This window comes from Lagopus muta, chromosome 9 (genome assembly GCF_023343835.1).
Source record: "Lagopus muta isolate bLagMut1 chromosome 9, bLagMut1 primary, whole genome shotgun sequence".
NCBI classification, from domain to species: Eukaryota; Metazoa; Chordata; class Aves; order Galliformes; family Phasianidae; genus Lagopus; species Lagopus muta.
This window is the reverse complement of record NC_064441.1, coordinates 9,119,995-9,140,179: the sequence shown is the minus strand read 5'-3', so window position 1 is coordinate 9,140,179 and position 20,185 is coordinate 9,119,995. Positions and strand designations below refer to the sequence as shown.

Here is a 20,185-nt window from a genome sequence, read left to right as displayed (position 1 = left end):
GAAGCAGTGACCCACGAGAGTGAGAGAAGCGTTTTCTGCACCGAAAGCCAAGAAACTGTCAGCCCCAGGAGCACAAAGGCAAGAAATGGAAAATCTCTCTATTTCCCCCTTGGACCTCTTCCCTCCCAGCTTGTCATTTGCTGGAGGGGCTGCAGGGCTGGGGGACTGGAATTTCCATTGCATTTGTAACGGCAGAGACTGGGAGGACTGGGAGGTGGCAGAGTGATGCCCCCAGGTCTCCTTCAGTCTCCTGTTTGTGTGTGCATTGTGACACACCGTGTATGTACCCGTGCTGGCCAGGGGATGTCTGTGGGATTTACGTTAACCAGCTCAAGCTGAAGCTGCTCAACAGCTTCAACCACTCTTCAAGTTTGGCTTTTTATGTCCTGAAGTGTGTCGTTCCTGGAGAAGGGGCTGGGGCTCCTGGTGCAGAGAATGGAAAAGAAACTCCTGTTTCTTTGTGGGAGCGTGCAGGTCTTTGCCTTGCGGCGCAGAGCCGGGCTCCAAGCCTGCAGCTCCGGAGTGCAAAGTTATTGCCCTGAGCAGAGTCCGCATCAGACGCTGCTCTTTATCCCGGGGACAAAGTGCTGATCCCAGCAATCCCCGAGCTTTGTGGGAAGTGCAAATCCGAGCTCTGAGCTCCCAGCTTTGATTCCGACTGCTGCAAACAGAAAGTTTCCTGGAAGCCGGACTGCGGTCCCAAGCAGAGAAGCTGAAATCGGGTCCTGAGCGCTGATCCCGGCTACAGCTCCATCCCCGTAGCACTTCAGCACCGCACAGGCTTTTTTTTATTTTATTTTTCACACGTTCTTGCCTTCTGTTTTTGCTGGAAGCTCCATCGCTATTGAGAGGCAAATTTTTGCCATCTGGCAAGGCAGCCTGGAGAGGAACAAGAGAGAGAGTAAAAAAACAACACACAATGTGCATGAGCACACACACACAAAACTCTGGAGACTGGAGAAGACAAAAAGGAGAGGAGAGGAGAGGAGAGGAGAGGAGAGGAGAGGAGAGGAGAGGAGAGGAGAGGAGAGGAGAGGAGAGGTTCAATGCAGGCAGGTCCGTGTGTGCGTGCAGGGATGTGGGGAACGGTTGCAGGCAGAGGAAGGCGTGACCTGCATGGAAAATGCCAGACAACCCCAGACACACACACATAGACGCGCACACGCTCGCAAGCCTCCGGACAGCGATAAGGCGGACAGCGGAGCGCGGGGAAGCAGCAGTCCCCGCCGCCCAGCCCGCAGCGGGGGCTCTCCTCTCCCAGCGGCAGGATGAGGTGAGTGCCGCCGGGAGCAGCGCTGCCTTCCCCGGAGCGCGGAGCCGCTTCCCCGTGCGGACGGGACACGGGGCCGCATCGCCGCGGTCGGGCGGGGGCTGCGGGGCGCGGGGCTCACCCCGAGTGGGGTACGGCTCTGGAACGGGATCGGAGCCTGGGCAAGGCTGAGCTGAGCCCTGCCGAAGGGAAGCTCGCGTTTGGGTCGAGAGGGTGATGCCCGTTTGCGCCCACCGAGCAGGAGAGAAACAGATTTTCCCTTCACGCATTTTTGTGGTTTCGGACATGCTGTCAGAGGAAGGCATGTTCAGCCTCACTCCGCTCGAAAGAAAAATTGAAGCGGATTTCTCAGAGCCCATTGACTTTGCTTTGTACCCAGCAGCCTGAGAAAGTGATGGTACTACACGGATGAGCCCCAGAAAACCAGTGCCCTGGTTCTGAAAGAACATAGGTTAAAAATAAGCCATTTATAGAGCTTCAATTTCCTCATCGGCATACCTAAATCAAGCCCTGATTTTGAAACCGTGCATGTATGCACGTGTGGGTAGTTCCAGAAAATGTAGTACACACCTACAAGCCTTTGCCAGGCCTTACTACCTATTTTAGAAAGTGGAAAATTTCTCAAATGGCTCTGATTTCCTGCACTTTTCCTTTGTGTGCTTCACTGAATGTGAGGTGGTGATGGCCTCTCATCCGTCTGGGTCCCAAGCAATAGCATGGGCTTTGGAGTTTGCACACCCAGCACGGGAAGAGATCTGCTGACTCTTTGCACAGAGAAATGCTCAGCCTATGTTCATATTCTTGTTTGAATCTCAAGGCCTGTATACAGCTGGACTGCAACAGGTTGACCTGTCCTCTTCATTCTCCGTGCCCTCCTTAGGCACTTGCAAAGTTGGTAACTGGGACAAATTCTTCTAGATCAGACTTTTTTTAAATCTGAGCTTGATAACAAAAGATCTCTATGGGAAGAGGAGAGGGAGAGGGAGAGGGAGAGGGAGAGGGAGAGGGAGAGGGAGAGGGAGAGGGAGAGGGAGACGGAGACGGAGAGGGAGACGGAGAGGGAGACGGAGAGGGAGAGGGAGACGGAGAGGGAGACGGAGAGGGAGAGAAGAGCGAAACACTGAAACAGCATAGTGTGTTATGCTGCTGTGGTCCATACTTGCTCAGCTGCAAAGAAGTGTGTTGTTTGTTGAGTCTCAATGATCCCAGTTTGGCAGGATGAGGCTAAGCGGTAATAATAAGTACTTAGTAGTTATTGCCATGATGCTTTCATTAAACTGATTCGAAAAGCATCATTATTTTATTAAGCACCCTAATGTTTGTTCTTTTACTCAATGAAGATTTCCCCAACCACGTGCCATTAGTTCGAAGATGTGGAGCTGGTGGCTGCAGCTGCCAGAGGGAAAAAGCATGGAGCTCCTGATGGTACCTACGGCTGTAGGCATCTCACACACCACCTCCATCACACACTTTGCAAAGCAGCTTTCCTGCTCCATTCCTGTGGAGCCTCACACAGCCCATTTGGAAGACCAGACTGAGCCCCTGATGAGTTTTGGCACGGCCAAGGTTTCATTGGGTTTCCCTGTGTGCTTTCCAGGTACCCCCTGGCCTGGTCCGTGTTTGCCTGGCTGCTCGGAGCGGTGGGTGCAGTTGAGCTGACTGAAATGTTTGGAGAGATCCGCTCTCCAAACTTCCCCGATTCCTATCCCAGTGACTCAGAAGTGACGTGGAACATCTCCGTGCCTGAGGGATTTAAAATCAAGCTGTACTTCATGCATTTTGACTTGGAGTCATCCTACCTCTGTGAATACGATTACGTGAAGGTGAGCTGCAGTGTTGGTGGATGCATGGAGGAGCAGATAGGCGATGCTTATGGCCAGCTGGGAGAGGATGGTGCTTGGAAAGGTGGGAACAAGGTGTTTTTCCCCGTGTGTTAGGCAGAGGAATTGAGCAGGATAAATTGACAACATGAGGCAACCAGTGGGTGGGACACCAGAGTCAGGGCTCAGTCACACAGAGCTCAGCCACACTTGGGCACCCTTGACTATGCCGTGGCTGTGGGTGCTTCTTACAGGCAACCCGGACCTCAGTCACAGCTTGCAGGCTCTTAGAACACCCAAGGGAATCAAAAATAAAGATTAGATCTGAACGTAAGGCTGCAGGTGAGGGTCTGTAGAGCATCCTTCCTACAAGCAGTGGATACCTCTCCTAACCAGGCTCTGCACCTCCAAGACAAAGGTGGGTTCTCAGTGTCTTTGAGTTTGGCCAGGTGTGGTGCTTTCTGGCAGGCCAGCTACAGCAAGCAGGTGCTTCCTGCATTTTAGGGCTGAACATCCCTTAACCGTTGCCCAGCACACACCTCACTCTGCACAGAGGCAGGTGGAGGTTGCACTGGGTCTGGAAGCACTCAGTGCTAGGTGCCAGCTACTTGAAATTATTATTTTATTCTTGCCTTAAGACAAAGCAAACATTTGCATTTTTTTTCCCTCTTGGATGTGTTTGCTGCTTTAATTTCCCCTTTGTGCTGGCACTCATTCTGCTACTAACAGCTCTCATTGAGGTTTGATTAGTTCTTTCTGCTTCTCCTGGATCTTCTCCAAGCGCAAGGGCTAGGGACATATATAGAGATATATTGCTCTAAAAACCCAATAAGCTCAAGGAGCGGATTTCTTGGAAACTTTCCCCATTCTAAGCTTTACTCCTCCTCCCACCTTTCACCCCCTGCTCATTTTTCCTTTTTCAAAAGGCTCCCTGTTATTTGGCCATGGTGCCAACTTGGCATCACAGCTTTCCCTGCCGCTGGATTTCCATAAGAAGCCGGCATTTTTCACGGGGATTTAGATCTCAGCTGTATAAATTTGCTCTGGGCTGTAGCTCAGCTCACGGAGAATTACAGATGAAAAGTGCTGAAAGCACTCAGAAACGTCCATCTGGATGGATTACAGGTGATCCGTAAGCTGCTCCGCTGCGGAGAGGTGCAATTTTTACGCTGCTAAAGCAGCAGTGTAGAAGACAAAAGGAGAGCAGCAAACAACTCCAAGGCCCTTTTTCTCCTTGGGGCTGCACGTCCTGTCTCTGCATCAGTGCGAGATGCAAAAACAGCACCAGCCCTCCCTTTGTCAGAGGCCAGCATTGTGTGCCTGTTGAATACAATTACAGACCCAACACGAATTGATCCGTCTCTGAAATACTTCACCAGCCCCAGCAAAGAGGCTCACAGAACCACAGAATCGTTAAGATTGGAAAAGACCTCTAAGATCACCAAGTCCAACTCCAACACATCCCCACCATGCCCATAAGCACATCCCTCAGTGCCATGTCTCCACAGTTCCTGAACACCTCTGGGTACGGTGACCCCACCACCTCCCTGGGCAGCGTGTGCCAGTGCATAACTTCAGTGTGCTGTGCATCAGGATCTCTGTCATCTTTCCCACCATAAGACAGCAGTCAAACACGGGCTGAGCTGCCCCAGCACAAGCCGGGGACCCAGTCTGTGTGCCATGCAGTGATCATTGCCCCTGTCAGCTCCCCCACTGCCCAGCTCTCAGCAGTGCAGAAAGCCATCTTGGGATGCGCCAAGCTGCAGGCATGCACAGATCCGTGCCTCCAGGGTGGTCTTAGAAGGGAACAGTTTCCAGAGCTCTGAAACAATGGCTAATTAAAACAATAGCTGTTGATTTATATATATACACACATACATGTGCATGTGGGTATGTATATATATGTGAAAAGAACGTGGCTGCTAGAGAAATGCTCGCAAGGCTTATTTGTGCAAGCAGGGATGGCAAAGGGTGGCAGGTCAGTAAGGAGATGAGTGAGTAGCAGCAGTCCCTCTGCTGCCTGCACGCTGCTCCTGCACACACCCGAGCACTTCTGCACGCCCCATCCTGGGCACCACAGCACAGCATCAGCTCTGCACAAAACCTGGGTGTTGCCTCCTTCCATGGGCTCTGGCTGCAAGGCGGCTCTGCAGGGGCCCTTCCATGCCCTTCCCTGCCTCCGAGCACCTCCTCCCTATGTCATGTTCCCAGTGTCTTCAGCCCGGCACTGCAATTCCTCAGCCTAATGAGCCATGGATATATATTACCAGCAGAACGCTTTGCCCTCATTGCTCCAATTAGCACATTCCTGGAGGGCCGGGGGCTGGCGGCCGTGTTTCCGTATTGCCGGCTCCGTGCTCTTTCCAATGGCAGACACTGAACCACATTCCCTGCGGTGCTGGGAATGCTTTGTTCACCCACCCACTGCAGGAGGAGCTCTGGGCCATCATTGCTCTTCTTTGGCTGGTGCCTGCTGCCCCAGTCTGTACTGTATGGGGCGCAGCCAGGGTTACTGTGCGTTGGGTCAGTGTCCACTGCCAGCTCCATCCGCAGCCCATGGGGACAGAGCCACAGACGGGGTGGGGACTCCTCCATTCGTGGGGACAGGCACCATATCAAGGGGAGCAGAGACAGCAAAGCCGGTGGGAGGCAGTGCTGCAGGGAAGTTTAAGTGTCACCGTATTTTATTTTTCAAAGCAGGCTTCTTTCAGCATAGTTTTATAGGGAATTTCTCCTCGGCAATTGATATTTCCCTCGGGGACACATCTTCTCTAGTGAAAACGTCGACATCGTGACCCGAGAGGGAGAAACTCCAAACAAACAACCGGGATTTAATTACCAGGCTGCTCGCGGGATGTAAATGATCTACGAAAAAGTATACAGTCCTCAGCAGAAGCAGCAACTATTAACCAGGGGGGATGACCTCTCTGTTTAGTTTACCGCCGCAGGGCCGCCCCTGCTGGCTGTGTCCCGGGGCATGGGACCCGTCACTGATAAGGAGATGCAGATACCTCCAGCGAGGCCCCACACTGGGAGAGTCCACGGGTGGAGACATGGACATAGGGGACATTTCCCCACATGTCCCCACGGAGGTGAGGAGGAGCTGGTTGGAAGCGGCCGCCCCTGGCAGCTCTCCTCCAGGAGAAGCAGCTCTGCAGTAAGACGCTGCAGCGGGCTTTGGGGACAGGACCACTTTGTGCAGCATCCACAGAGCGGGGTTTGCTTGCTATTGCAGACAGCGCTCCCATTTTTCAGTCCACAGTGATGTTTCGTTTCAAAACACCCTTTTTTTGGGATTCTAAAGCACCACAGTATATTTCAAAGCGATTGAAACCAGATGGACCCCAAATTACTTGTTTTCCTTTTTTTTTTTTTTTTTTTTTAAACAGTTTCATACACACACACACACAAAACATTCAATTGGGTTTTTGTCCCAATGCGGACACATGCTTTTTCTCCAAATTCTCAAAATTTATCATCGGAAAGTCTCTCTCTTTTCTGGCCAGCTCTGGCTCACATGAGAGGATGGAAAATATCTGGAGGCAATGTCAAGGCATTGCTGAGCTGCCATTTCCATGTTGTCTTTCCCTGGTGTGAGCGTGTTTCCTCCCTGGGAAATTTCCCTTTTTGCCTCATACTGGGTCATCCTGAGGGTCTGGGATGGCCACAGGTGAATCCTACCTTTCCAGGGCCACACGACAGGGGGTGACATCACAGTGTGCTCCTGGGTCCCCAGGCTGCATGCTTCATTACAACCTCAATATCGTATGCTTGGCACAAGCACAGTAGGCTGGCATGGTGCGAAGAGGCTTGCATTCCTCTGCAGAAGGGTTATTCATACTCAGGTCCCATGGGGCGCTGGGAACAGGGACAGGGAGCAGGTGTGAGTCTGTGGGAGGAGGAGATGGAGTCGGGGAAATGGTTAGGGAAGAGGAAAGGATGTGGTTCTAGGGAGTATAGAAGGGTTTTCCACTAAGATTGCCATGCTACAAGGTGTGTGTACAACTGTAAAGGGATTCAGAGAGTGAGAACGTTGTGATGGTGACAGGCACACTGGCCCCTTGGTCCTCTCCTGCAGCCACCTGGACCACAGCGCATGCACCCTGGGTGGTGGGGACATCCCTGAACAGGGGGCTGGGGTCTGCTTGGGGGTCCCAGCACCTCCCAGCTCTCACACAGGTGCTACCATAAAGGTTGGTTCTTGGGAAGGGGAAGAAGGTGATTTTCACACCCTCCTTTTCCTGGTCCCTGCCCGCATCCTCATCCTCTCCTAGACACCCTCCTCCCTCATCCTCTGCATCCACTTTGCTGCATGTGCTTCAGAGGGAGGAACAAGTGGGAGACTCCACTTCTTTCTCAGAAACCCTTTAATTGCTTTACTGCAGTCATTGCTGAGAGCCAGAGCGAGTGCAGCCTGACCTCACACACTGCAGGCTCTAAAGTCTTGAAGATACTCACAGAGAATGGGGAGAGGTAACCAGCACCGGGGACATGTAATTCCCCGTGCCTTTCATGTGAGCCACGCTAACCCAGCCCTTCTGCCTCAGATTGAAGCAGAGGACCAGGAGCTGGCAACCTTCTGTGGCAGGGAGACAACAGACACCGAGCAGGCTCCCGGGCAGCAAGTCATCCTGTCCCCAGGGCCCTATATGGGGCTCACCTTCAGGTCCGACTTCTCCAACGAGGAGCGCTTCACTGGATTCGACGCGCATTACACGGCCGTGGGTAAGGGATGTTTAAACTTCAGGATGTGGTTGGTATGTGGGGGCTGCAGGGTGACCTCCTTTCTTTGCTGTCTCCCCACAACCCCAACCCAGATGTGGATGAGTGCCTGGAGAAAAGTGACGAGGAGCTGGCGTGTGACCACTACTGCCACAACTACATCGGCGGGTACTACTGCTCCTGTCGCTTCGGATACATCCTGCACTCCGACAACAGGACCTGCAAAGGTACTGCCCACCACAGCATGGCCGTAGGGACCAGGGGAGGTTCGGCTTGGATACTAGGAAAAATCTCTTCTTAGAAATAGTGGTGATGCACTGGCACAGGCTGCCCAGTGGGGTGGTGGAGTCACCATCCCTGGAGGTATTTGAGAACTGTGGAGATGTGGCACTGAGGGACGTGATGGGTGGGGATGGGTTGGGGTTGGACTAGGTGACCTTAGTGGTATTTTCTAACCTTAATGATTGTATGATTCTACTATTCTGTGACCCGTATTGAAGACCACAATCCCTGCTCCATGCTGCTAATGGGCTGAGCAGGCAGAGAGCCAGATGCAAGCAGTATTGGGTAGAATGACAGGCAGCTGAAGGGTTGGGTGCCCATCATTCATCCTCAGTGTGGCCAGGGCTGGGGTGGCTGATGGTTTGCTGACAGAGCTGTGGCTGTGTTTTGCAGTGGAGTGCAGTGACAACCTGTACACCCAGAGGAGTGGAGTGGTCACCAGTGCTGACTTCCCCAGTCCCTACCCCAAGAGCTCAGACTGCCTGTACCGTATTGAGCTAGAGGATGGCTTCTTCATCACCCTCAGCTTTGAGGATAGCTTTGATGTGGAAGACCACCCCGAGGTGACCTGTCCCTATGACTACATCAAGGTGAGCTGGGCTCTGCACCCTCCCCCTGCCCTCCTGTCATACATTGGGTCAGTGATAGTACAAATATTGTCCCTGTCTAAATGGGACCAGTGAAGCCAGTAAGAATCTCATGTTCAGCGGAACCCATTGGAGACGGGACCAAAATCTGATGGTCTGATGGGTCCCCTCATGATGAAAGCCCTTCATGCCACCCTCCCTTCTTTCTTTTGGCAGATCAAAGCTGGCCAGAGGGAGTTTGGCCCTTTCTGTGGAGAAAAGTCCCCAGGACGCATTGAAACCCAAACCAACAGTGTGCAGATCCTCTTCCACAGTGACAACTCAGGGGAGAACAGGGGCTGGAAGTTGTCGTATACAGCAATTGGTAACTCCTGCTGCTTTCCTCTGTTTGATGGGCTTGGGTAATGGGCACCTTGCAGGTGGAAACCATGAGTTTGTGGCCCATTATCCTCTTCCTGGAGAGGGAAATCACAAGAGAGAAATGAAATAACGAGGGACCCTCTCTTCAAAGAGTACTTCTTTTCCTACCCAGATGGTCCCTGAAAACGAGACCACATTGCAAATCAGGGCAGGATGGTCAGACACAGCCAAGGGGGCTGGATGGTGGGGCTGGGACTCTCCATTTATTCCTCTTACTCAGCTGACTCCTTCTGCTTCCTTTGCTCTTTATTCAAAGGAAACCCGTGTCCACTGGTGCAACCCCCAATCAATGGGAAAATCGAGCCTTCCCAAGCCAAGTACACCTTCAAAGACCAGGTCGTCATCAGCTGCAACACTGGCTACAAAGTGCTGAAGGTATGGGGAGGTGGTGTGGAGCTGGGTGGGAAAGGAGCCTGGCCTCCTTTAGCCATTTTTAGCTAGAAAAGCCCTCTTCCAGGAGGGTCTGGATATATCTTGACTAAATCACCAAGAATTTGGCTTTTTATAGAGAGAAGCATTTCCTTGTCTCATACATTATGTTATTTCGTGGGGATTTTTTTTTTTCCCTGTCTTCTTCTGCACAGGATAACCTGGAAAGTGACTCCTTCCAGATCGAGTGTCTGAAGGATGGGACATGGAGCAACAAGATCCCCATCTGCAAAAGTAAGGAGACCCTCCCACACCCCATCCACATGCTTTTCCTGCTGAAACTTCATGCTGAATGGAGCTGCCCTGCCAGAGCAGAGCTCCTCACTCAGTTCCAGCCAGAGAGGCTACGTAACTGCAAAGCTCTTTTGGCTAACACAATGGGGCTTGGTCCAAATGCCACAAGCAGGAGGTTTGTGCTTTCCCTTAGATTACTCATAAGTTGATTTGTGACCAGCTTCACTGTTTCCCTGTCAAGGAAAGAGCAAGCCTGGCTCTTGGGAGCTGAGCGAGCAGAGCACTGAGATGGTTCTGCTGCAGTTTGCTGGATGGCAAATTTGGGGCTGAACCCTGTGAGGAGGGCTGGGTGAGATGGGATGGCTACTTCCTTCCAGCAAACACCTGCAAGCTCCCTCAACACTTGTTTAACTGCAAAATTTGGACATGGATCACATCAGACTTGCTTTGGATGCCTCTTCATGAATGGTTGCTGCCAGAGGAAGGGATGGAGGGAGGTGGTGGATCCCTGTGTGAGATGGGATTGATCAGGCTGAGACAGTCTGAGATAATCTGGGTCCTGGACCAAATTTAGTTCCAAATGGGGACTTCAAAGACCCTGGGCATTAGGGCATGAAAGGATAGGTGACAATTTGCATCTTCTCTTCTTCTACCTAACCCAGCTCTTCTCTCGGCTCAGGGCAAGGAGCTGTGCTGCTCCTGCACCTGATAACATCTCTTTCCTTTCCCCAACACACTGGTGCCCCTCAGCCCCCCCTTGAGGCACTTCATCTGCCGCAGAGCTGACCCACAGGGGAGAAAAGTAACAAACACACCCAGGGAAGGTCCCAACACCTTCCAGAACTCTCAAGGAATGTGGGATCCAAATCCTCTGCTTCTACACAGATCCCTTTTTATTTGAATGATATTTTGGTTCCTACTTTAGGAGTACATTTCTGGAGTTTTTAATGGAAAATAGGAGGCTGTCAGACCTGCTGAATAGATTCATATCTGAAAGAGCTTCTTACAGAGCGTGGGGTCAGTGATGTCTCTGCCCACCAGGCACACTCTCACCACCAGTTTCCCGTTGATTTTATCCAGTTTGGACAGAGATCAGATAAGAACTGGCATTGTCTAGAAAAAGAAAGAATGTGGGAAAAAAAGAAGAAAGAAAAAAAAAAAGTAGATACTTTAACTAGAAAGACATTAATTGTGGAGAAAATTGAAATGATTACCTGCATTGTTAGGCTGGAACTGGTCCCTTCCTGTGTGAGATAAATCACTGTGCTAAATCTCTGCAGCTATCCTGGAAAGCCAAGAAGCCCCTAAATGGACAATCCAGACTTCAGACTGCTGTGCCTCCCACCTCCCCCGAATGTCTGGGAGAGGCACAAAATAATTTAGAAAGCAATGCAGAAAATAGTAACCTTTCCAGCCAAGGTGGATCACATCCAGCTCCACAGCCCTGCCCAGCTCTGTGACAGCTTCTCCCAGCCGCTGCCCTCAGGAGCCAAGTGGGTCCCCGTTAGATCCCTGTTAGGGTCCCCATTGGGATGCTCACTGGGGTCTCCATTGGGTTCTCCGTTGGGATGCCCACTGGGGGCATTTCTGGTGGATCTCTTTATGGATTTCTGGTGTTTTGGGGTCTGTGTTTCCTGCATGCCTCTGTCTGCTCAGCTACTAATGAAGCTTTTTCTCTCTGCTCTCCTCCTTCCCCTCTGCTTTCGGTGCAGCTGCAGACAGAGCCGACAACCAGACAGACAGAAGAGCCGGCTCAGAGCAAGTGGCTGTGTGAGGCTGGTGCTGGCCATGCCACCAGGACGGGCAGCCTGCCTCTGCGCCCGCTCTGCTCCGTGCAGCCAGCTCCACCTCCATGGCTTGTCTAACCAGCATGGCACTCCTAACCCCCTCTGTACACTACACTTCCTTAACTTCATCTCCAGAAGGAAAAATTTGGAGACAAGTCCCCTACTGACCACCCTTTGGGAAGGTCCCTGAGCAGCCCCAGGCTCCCAGCTCATCCTCCAGTCCCTCGGATGCCTCAGCCCTGCTTTGCTCCCCTCCATGCTGGTGGTTGTGTGAGGAGCGTTGGCCCAGCACATGGTTGGTTTGTTTGGATTTAACCTCCCACTTCCCTTCCTCCCAGGCCAAGTGTCACAAATAAGAAACACTCCTTCCTCTCCTCTCTCCGAGCATCCTTTCAGCTCTATCTCAGGCAAGAGACGATGGGTTGGCACCAGCAGCCCTGAGAGGCTGCATGCGGGCACCGAGCCCTGGCACTGGTGTCGGGGATGCTCCTGCTGTCTAGTCCCATCCATGTCCCCAAGAGCACCCAGGGCTTTCAGAGGTATTGGGGGTGCTGGGAGGAGGACTCAAGGATGGGAGATGGGGAGTACATTCAGTGCCCCTTCTCCTAAGGTGAAAATGTGGGAATCCTCAAGGTATGAACTCCTTCCCCTCTCTCTTTGGGTAGGATGCAGGACACTGCTGGGCAGCACTGCTGTGCAAGAGCCCATCCAAACTGCATCAGAACTGCCCCAGACACATGGGATGTGCAGGGAGGGAAGAGGTTTTGTGGGACAGGGGGCACAGACCTGCAGCCACAGATAACCCCAGAGCAGACATGCCAGCCAGACGTGTCCTCCAACACCTATTTACCCCTTGCTGCAAGCCCCAGCATTCCCCAGCACCTTACAAAGGCCCAACAGGTGCTGACACCACAGCACAAAGCTGTGCTTCTGGGCACAGAGGGAAGCAGTGGGGATGGTGGACACCCTGCCGAACAGTGAACCACAGCACTGTGCCGTGAACCAGGCAATTCTCACCCAGGCAGGTGACTCATCTTGAGCATCAGTGTGTGTCCCCATGAGCCTGGATCATGCCAGGAGGAGCCAGGCCTGGTAGCACACGACTACACACAGCTCACATGCCCCTGACCCACTGGATCTGCTTCCTACAAAATCACCCATCCCCTGCTCAGCTTCTCAGCTTAACAGTGCTCCACAGACGTCCACATTCCAGGCAGGATGAGACCTGGGCGAGTGGCAGGGGGGAACAGGCTGTGCAAGGCATGATGAGGCTGGGCTTTCCCTACGTCTGCTGAGCCAGCCAAGCCGTGCTCCCCACGTCCTCCATCTGTCACTGCAGAAGAGCCAGGACCCAAGGATGCTCAGCTGGAGCCATCAGTGCCCATCAGCACTGCTTGCTCAGCAGGAGGGACAGGGATGTGCTACCAACAAAGCCTTGTGCGCAGAGGAGGTTCTTGGTGAACTGCCTGCTTCTTCCTATCCATTCATAAGGGATGTGGAGATAAACTCCTAGAGCATCCCCCAGCAGCTTTCACCTGCCTGTGCATGTTCCTTCTCCTCTGAAGGCACTCAGAACATCCCAGCAGGGGTGAGAGCCAAGCCAGGAAGCCACCTGAGCTGTGCTCCTCACATCGCCCTAGAGAAAAGGGTAGGGGGCAATGTGGAACCCCTCTCTACCCTATAAAATCACCACCCATGCTAAAGCCCATGAATGGATGCAGGGCTCAACCCTGATTCTGTGTTGGCTTTCAGTTGCTGACTGCCAAGCGCCGCCAGAGCTGGAGCACGGCTTTGTCACCTTCCTCTCCAGGAACAACCTCACCACGTACCGTGCAGCCATCCAGTACCACTGCCAGCACCCCTACTACCACATGGCCCCCAACAGCACCGGTGAGCTGGGGGAGTGGAATGGGTGGGCACAGGGTTAAGAAGAACAGTGAGATTATGGCAGAATGAGTTGGTAGCTTATCCCCTTGGTCCATAAACAGAGACCTCATAAGATGCTTTGCACAGAGCACCACAGTTCTCTGCACCCTTCAGATCCAGCCCTGGGCAGTATGGTTGCACGTACATCTCAGCCCTCTTTCCTTCTCCTCCTCCCTCAGCATGGAAAGTCAAAGGAGTTCCACACATTCCTGCCTCCCTGCTCATAGCCCCATGCATCTGGTCCCTGTATCCGGCACGCATTAATGTAATGGGCACCAGCAGAGCTAACGGGGCAGCAGCTCCCAGACAAAGCACAGCTCTATAGACCCAGGGCAGTGACACAGGGGTGGTGGTATGGGGACAGGACTGTCAGTGAGGAAAGGAACACAGAAGGCTTGAAGAGAAATGGGTTCAGAAGATCTGGATGGCAGGGCTGCATCTCACTGCAGAAAGCCCTCCATGCTGGAGCACAGCCCAGCTAAGACCTGTTCTCTTCCAGCCACATACACGTGTGATGCATCGGGGGTTTGGAGGAGCGAGGAGCTGGGCACCGCACTGCCATCCTGCCGACCAGGTACTAGGGGATGGGGGGTCCATGGTGAGGGGTGCAGGGATGTGTGGGAGGGGGCTGCCTGCCTGACTTCAGCCCCTGGTCATGGGCAGAGACCCAGCTTCATGGTGGCAAATGTCATGGGCTGTTCATATCTGACCATTGCAACTTATGGCAAGAAGGGTGATAGTGTCAGGGGTCAGGGAAGCAGCACCCTCAGCAACTTGGGGTGCATTTAGCCCCCAGGATCACCAGAGACAGCTCCAGCCAAGGACAGACCATCACCTGCCTGGTGCCACTGGCTCCCATAGCAGTGTGTTCCCATGCAGGAGCAATTAGCACATCTCTTGTAGAAAAACCCAGCCGCTTCGCAGAGCCCAAAGCCCCGAGCCTTTGAGCAGTGGCAGAAATGTTTGCAGCCAGCAAGTTTCCAGGCCAGGCGCCCGCTCAGGATTAAACAAAAGTCCCTGGGACAAGGGCTGGCCGCAGCTGGCTGCAGGCGGGGCTGGCAGCTGCTCTGGGTGCGGGCTGCGGTCGGATGCACAGGGATGGCTCTGCGGTGCAGGGCAGGACGTGGCGGTGGGGCTCAGCCCCATGGCAGGTCTCGTAGAGTGTCCGTTCTCCAGAGAGTGGAGATGTGGCTGCTCTTGTTTCAGTGGCTGCTGTCTGCATCCCTCCTTGATGTTTCAGCCTGAAATGATTTGTGCTGGGAGCATATGGGGACAGCTTTTGGGGATGTAGCTGCTTTTGTGGGCCATTTCCAGACCTCTTGATTAGTGACAGAAGTCAGAGAGGCTTCAGGAAAATGGAAAATCCCAGAGAGACAGTGACGCTCTCCTGAGATGGGGAAGTGCAGGCAGCAGCTGGCCAGCTGCTCCTCAGATCTTCCCTCATGTCTCACGCTACCTCCCCATCAATAGAAGCTCCTCGTCCAGGCCGCAGCATGCCTGCCTCTGCCATTAGTGGGAGCATTTGCAGCCCGGTCAGCGTTTTTGATATGTAATTTAATAGAATAAATATTTGGCTGGATGCGCTTCCTCTAAAATCATCTCCCCAGGATGGCTGTCAGCTTGGGTGCAGCAGAACAGCTGGGCTGGGCGGGGAGGCAGGAGCACGTTTTCCATTCCCTGCAGCACTGGGAGAGTGAGGCACAGGCAGACACTCCCCATCCTCCTTCCAGTCGCAGTTTTCCTAGCGGCAGCCATAGCAAATCCACAGTAGCAGCTCCTGGTGATCCTGCCGCAGCTCTTGGCCCTGAGCCCATCACCCTGAGGTCTGACCCTCTTTCTGTGAGGCTCAGCATCCTCCTCTCCCAACAGAGGAGCATGAGGCAGAGTCGTGGCTGGAATATCGTCCAGGTCTTCTTACCACCTATCAGCAAAACTGTACAGCTCTTTGAGTTACAGCTCAGTTTCTCTGCAACCTACAGCTGGCAAAAATCATAGCATCCACCAGGTCTTTGACACAGCAGAAGGATTCTGCCTCTTCCCCTTCCAAAAGGAGTCTGGTAGCACTGTGGTCTGCATTTGGAGCACAAATCACACAAGTGTAAACCAAGTCTAAGACCTGATCCTACTGAGAGCGCTTGAAGTCCCATCCTGGTTCATGTGTTTTGATGGATCCATGCCCAACTTCAGTACCAGAAGTTCTGGTTCAGCTTTGGGATAGCTAACTGGGTAAAGTTAGCACACGTCCCATGGTGTGCTATAGATAGTTCTGATGGTCTGTGTTCATTTTCAGCACACAGGCCACGCTTTCCCCCAGGTTAACCTGCTATTTGCAGGTTAAGTCCTCCAGCCCCTGTGCTCCAGCACATGCCACCCCTTGGCACAAGCCTGCATTTTTCATCATGGGCTATGTGTGCTGCAGTCCTGTCCCAAAAGGCACCAAGAACTTGAGCCTTCCTGCGCTCAGTGGAGACTCTCTGGGACAGCAATGCACCAGGACTGGTAGACAGAATTGTGCCTAGTCAGTCCATGGCCTCGTGGCTATGAGCTTTCACTTTGTGTTTTCATGCCTACAGCAAGGTTAGGAAAGGAGATGGAAGTTGGGAGGCCACTTTTTTAAAGCAAACTTGTAGGGATGAATTGGGCCTCGACTGCCCATGGCTGAACATAGGATGGACACCTGCAGAGCCTCATCCTGAGAGCTCCCCACTACAGAAAGAAAAGTCACAAGAAAGCATTTGGTTATGAGAATGACCATCCATGTGGCCTAATCTACAGGGAAATCCCTAGGTTGTTTTCCCTGGATAAGTGTTTGGAGTAACAATCTTGTCCATTCTGTCCCCAGTGTGTGGCCGGCCAGCCCGTGCTCTGCCCGGGATCATCAAGCGCATCATCGGGGGGCGAAATGCAGAGCCTGGCTTCTTTCCCTGGCAGGCCCTGATAGTGGTGGAGGACATGTCCCGAGTGCCCAACGACAAGTGGTTCGGCAGCGGGGCCCTGCTCTCAGACTCCTGGGTGCTGACAGCCGCTCACGTGCTGCGCTCCCAGAGGCGGGACAAGACTGTCATTCCCGTCTCCAAGGAGCACGTCACTGTGTACCTGGCCCTTCATGATGTGAGGAACAAGTTGGAGGCTGTCAACAGGACAGTAGAGAGGATCATCCTCCACGAGGATTTTGACATCCAGAACTACAATCATGACATTGCTCTCGTCAAGCTGAAGGAAAAGGTGACCATGGGGAATTACGTCATGCCCATCTGCCTGCCCCAGTTTGAGCATGAGCTAGAAGGACCTCACCCCAATACACTGGGGCTGGTGGCTGGCTGGGGAATCTCCAATCCCAACATCACTGTGGATGAGATCATCAGCTCAGGCATGAGGACACTATCCGACATCCTGCAATACGTCAAGCTCCCAGTGGTGCTGCATGCAGAGTGCAAGACCAGCTACGAGTCCCGCTCGGGGAACTACAGCGTGACCGAGAACATGTTCTGTGCTGGATACTATGAAGGTGGGAAGGACACTTGTTTGGGAGACAGCGGAGGAGCCTTTGTCATTCAGGACCCAGGAACCAGGAGATGGGTGGCCCAAGGGCTGGTCTCGTGGGGTGGTCCAGAGGAGTGCGGCAGCAAACAAGTGTATGGTGTGTACACCAAAGTCTCCAACTATGTGGACTGGGTGGAGAAGAACACAGGCTCCTCAGAGAGGTGGACATTTCTGGACCCTGATCTGGAGAGATGAGTGACTAAGCACTGCCTGCTGACACAGCTTTCTTTGTTTGTTGTCCTTTAATATGCTCCAGACTCCGGTCTTTCGCAAGCAGTAGCCATGATGCTCAACCGCACTTCGGCTGGACTTTGCCAGCCAACCACATCATTCCTTTCACTTGGTCCCAAATCCCTTTGCTTTCACTCTGAGGAAATGCTTGCTAGGGAGCTGGGGAAAGGGATTAAAGGGTGAGATCTCATCTAGCATTGCTAGCTCATGTTGCCAGGCTTGGTGTTTAACCTCTTCAATGCAGACTTGGGTAGTCTTGTGTGGCAAAGCATTCGTTCTTGCAAAACCCAAGTCCCTTTTAGTTGTACTTCAGACCATTCTTCTGGCTGATTTACAGGTTACTGAAGGTTTCCATGTTTTGTTCATGGCTCTTCTGGCCTATTGCAGGTGTCCAAGACTCACCCCAATCCATCCAACACTCCATAAAGTTTCACATCTCCCCTACCATGACACACACAGACAATAATCCCCACCAAGGAACAAATTCAGGTGAGCTTAGCTTCCTTAGGCAGAGACATCACCTCCTTCACTTGCCAGCAAAGCCCTCCTATAGCTGGAAGCAACATGCAGCAATTGCCTGCTGTCCCCTCTGAGTGCTTTTAGCCTCCTTTGGACTTCTCCTCCTCCTCCTTCGGTTTTGCATGCAAGGAATGAGTCAAAATTGAACCAACCACCCTGCCATTTTGTTACCATCCAAAAAGCCATTCGTAGTGTAGGTAGAGGAGCAGAAGGCCTAAGGAAGATCTAACTTGCAGACATGCTAAGAACTGTACTCTTGGCTATGTCATATAACATAAGGTATTTTTATATATATATTTCTTTTTGATACTACATTCTGCAGAATATCTGATTACATGTAAGGATGGTTCTGTGTAATCTTCATCCTGAGAATAAAATTAAATGTTAATATTTACTGAGTTCATGCCCTGAGGCTTTTATTCCAGGCAGGAAATGGTCAAGGAGTGAAGGCAAAGGATGGTCACAAATCTGTCCCATGCACTTCTGCTCCTTCTCCATGGCATCTGCTCTGTGTCCATGTCAGACCTTATCAACGACCTCAGCTCCACACAGTTCAACTCTACATTGCACACAATCTTCCCATGGCCAAGACAGAATACAGAAAATGAAGGAGATGAGATCCAGTGGTGGTTATTGCTGGAGAATCAACCCTGATGAATGGACTACATACTCCCAACAAGCAATGCAAGCAAGTCCTGTCTGCATTTTAGGGATAAGCTATGCAGCTCTGGGTCTCACATTGTCTAGTGTCATCCTGCCCACCCATGTATAGCAGTGCTACAAATTACCAGCTTGCTTAAGTGGATGAATCTCCAGAGCCTTCATTCAGGTACAAAAGGCAGTCATGCAGTCACTGGGAACACACAGATTGCAGGCAGTTGGAAATGGTCTCCAGTGACTGCCAAGTGCAGAGAAGCCCACTGATGCCAAGAATGGTGTAACTCCACTGAGCCTTCTGGCTTTCAATAAAAACTCTCTTCAAAAGTGCTGGGAAAAACATATTTATCCCTGAAACCAAATAATTAAACTGAAGAGCATGCGAGATATCTTTTTGTTCCTAAGCATAATGGGCGAAGTGCAAACAAAAGCCCCTGGTCTTGCATTTGCTGGGCTGGGGTCCAGCTGTGCATCCACCACCCATCCCTGCTGTCTGCAGCAGTGGCTGATTTGGGCTCGTGGTCTCTGTTTACACTATCAGTTTATCATAAGCCTATCAAAGATCAGAGATAACAAACAGAGACCAGAAAAATGCTGTGGTCCCACCAGCACTGTGGGTCTGGAGGTGCTTCACTTACATAGGGTAGAAGGCCAGAGGGTTCTGCCCCGTGTTTTCAGCCACAGCCCCTGCAGCTTTGTGGGCTGAGACAGACCTGAACATGCCAGGAATGCAAACTGCAGGAAACAGCAATAGGTGAGATCCCACCCTTCAATTATTTATAGCCCTAGCACATCGTTAAAAATGGGGCTGATGGCAGGAGGGGAGTGCAGCAACCTGGAGTCTGAGAACTCAGTCTGAGTTCAAGTGGCATGCAGAAAAAATAAACAGGTAGATAAGAAAGCAAAGGCAAAAGCAAAAGCAAAGTATGGTCCCTTGGGCATCACACCATCAGCTGTAGGACCTGTGCCTAGATGGCTCCCAGGCAAGTTGCAAAACGCCACTGCCTACAAGAGATCCATCACAAATAAATGTCATCCTCCTCCTTCCCACAGCTCCACAGTCCCCATCCAGCCTGCCCACGTCCCCTGCTCAGCACCCTGTGTGCTGCCAAGTGCCAGCTTCTTGCCCATGGCATGGGAGCGGGCAGCGGATGGGAACAACAGAAGCAACGGCTGGTTTTGCATTCATTGGCACCTCTCAACCTGCCAGAGTTGTAAGAAGCTCTCTCCAGGGAGACAGGCACAGAGGCAGCAATTTATCAGTCTGACTGTGGTGAAAGGCCAGCAAAACGTCTCCACATGAGGTTTGCTTGTCTCTGGCCAAGTGTAAGCACCAGCCATCAGCTGAGAGTCAGCTGCAGCAGAACCCAGCTCCAGACGGACCAGTGCGGCACATGGCAGGACTGCAGAAACATGGGTCCCCAGCATCCCACTGGGAGAGACAGCATTCTTCACCCCCCAGCTATCCTCCCCGGGATGAGCTCACTGTCTGTGTGCCACTGAGGGGCTGAGCTAGAGGGCAGTGTGCTAAGAAACAAATGGGAGGTGGGCACAGCTGCACATCAGAGGGAGGTATCCTGGAAGGAGCCCAGGAATGAGGCTGTGGCTGAGAAACGTGGGTGTCGCTGAGTGATGGGGAGAGGATGAAGCAGCTGCACGATGGAGAGGGCAGAGATACCCCAGGCATGCACCCACAGCATGAAGAGACAGCAGGCAAGCAGACAGCACCAGGGAGGGGATGGGGTAGAAAAGCTGATT

The 20,185-nt window shown here is 52.4% G+C and overlaps 1 protein-coding gene across 1 annotated transcript; it reads left to right on the top strand.

The window, feature by feature from the left end:
- Positions 1–631: 631 nt before the first annotated feature.
- Positions 632–18,698, top strand: MASP1 (MBL associated serine protease 1). Its single transcript, XM_048954606.1, has 11 exons — positions 632–1,273; positions 2,868–3,093; positions 7,638–7,815; positions 7,908–8,039; positions 8,488–8,684; positions 8,898–9,045; positions 9,358–9,476; positions 9,686–9,764; positions 13,304–13,441; positions 13,977–14,051; positions 16,320–18,698. Exons 1-11 carry the CDS (start codon positions 1,269–1,271, stop codon positions 17,213–17,215), a joined length of 2,193 nt encoding a protein of 730 aa, XP_048810563.1. The 5' UTR covers positions 632–1,268; the 3' UTR covers positions 17,216–18,698.
- The last annotated feature ends 1,487 nt before the right edge of the window (positions 18,699–20,185 follow it).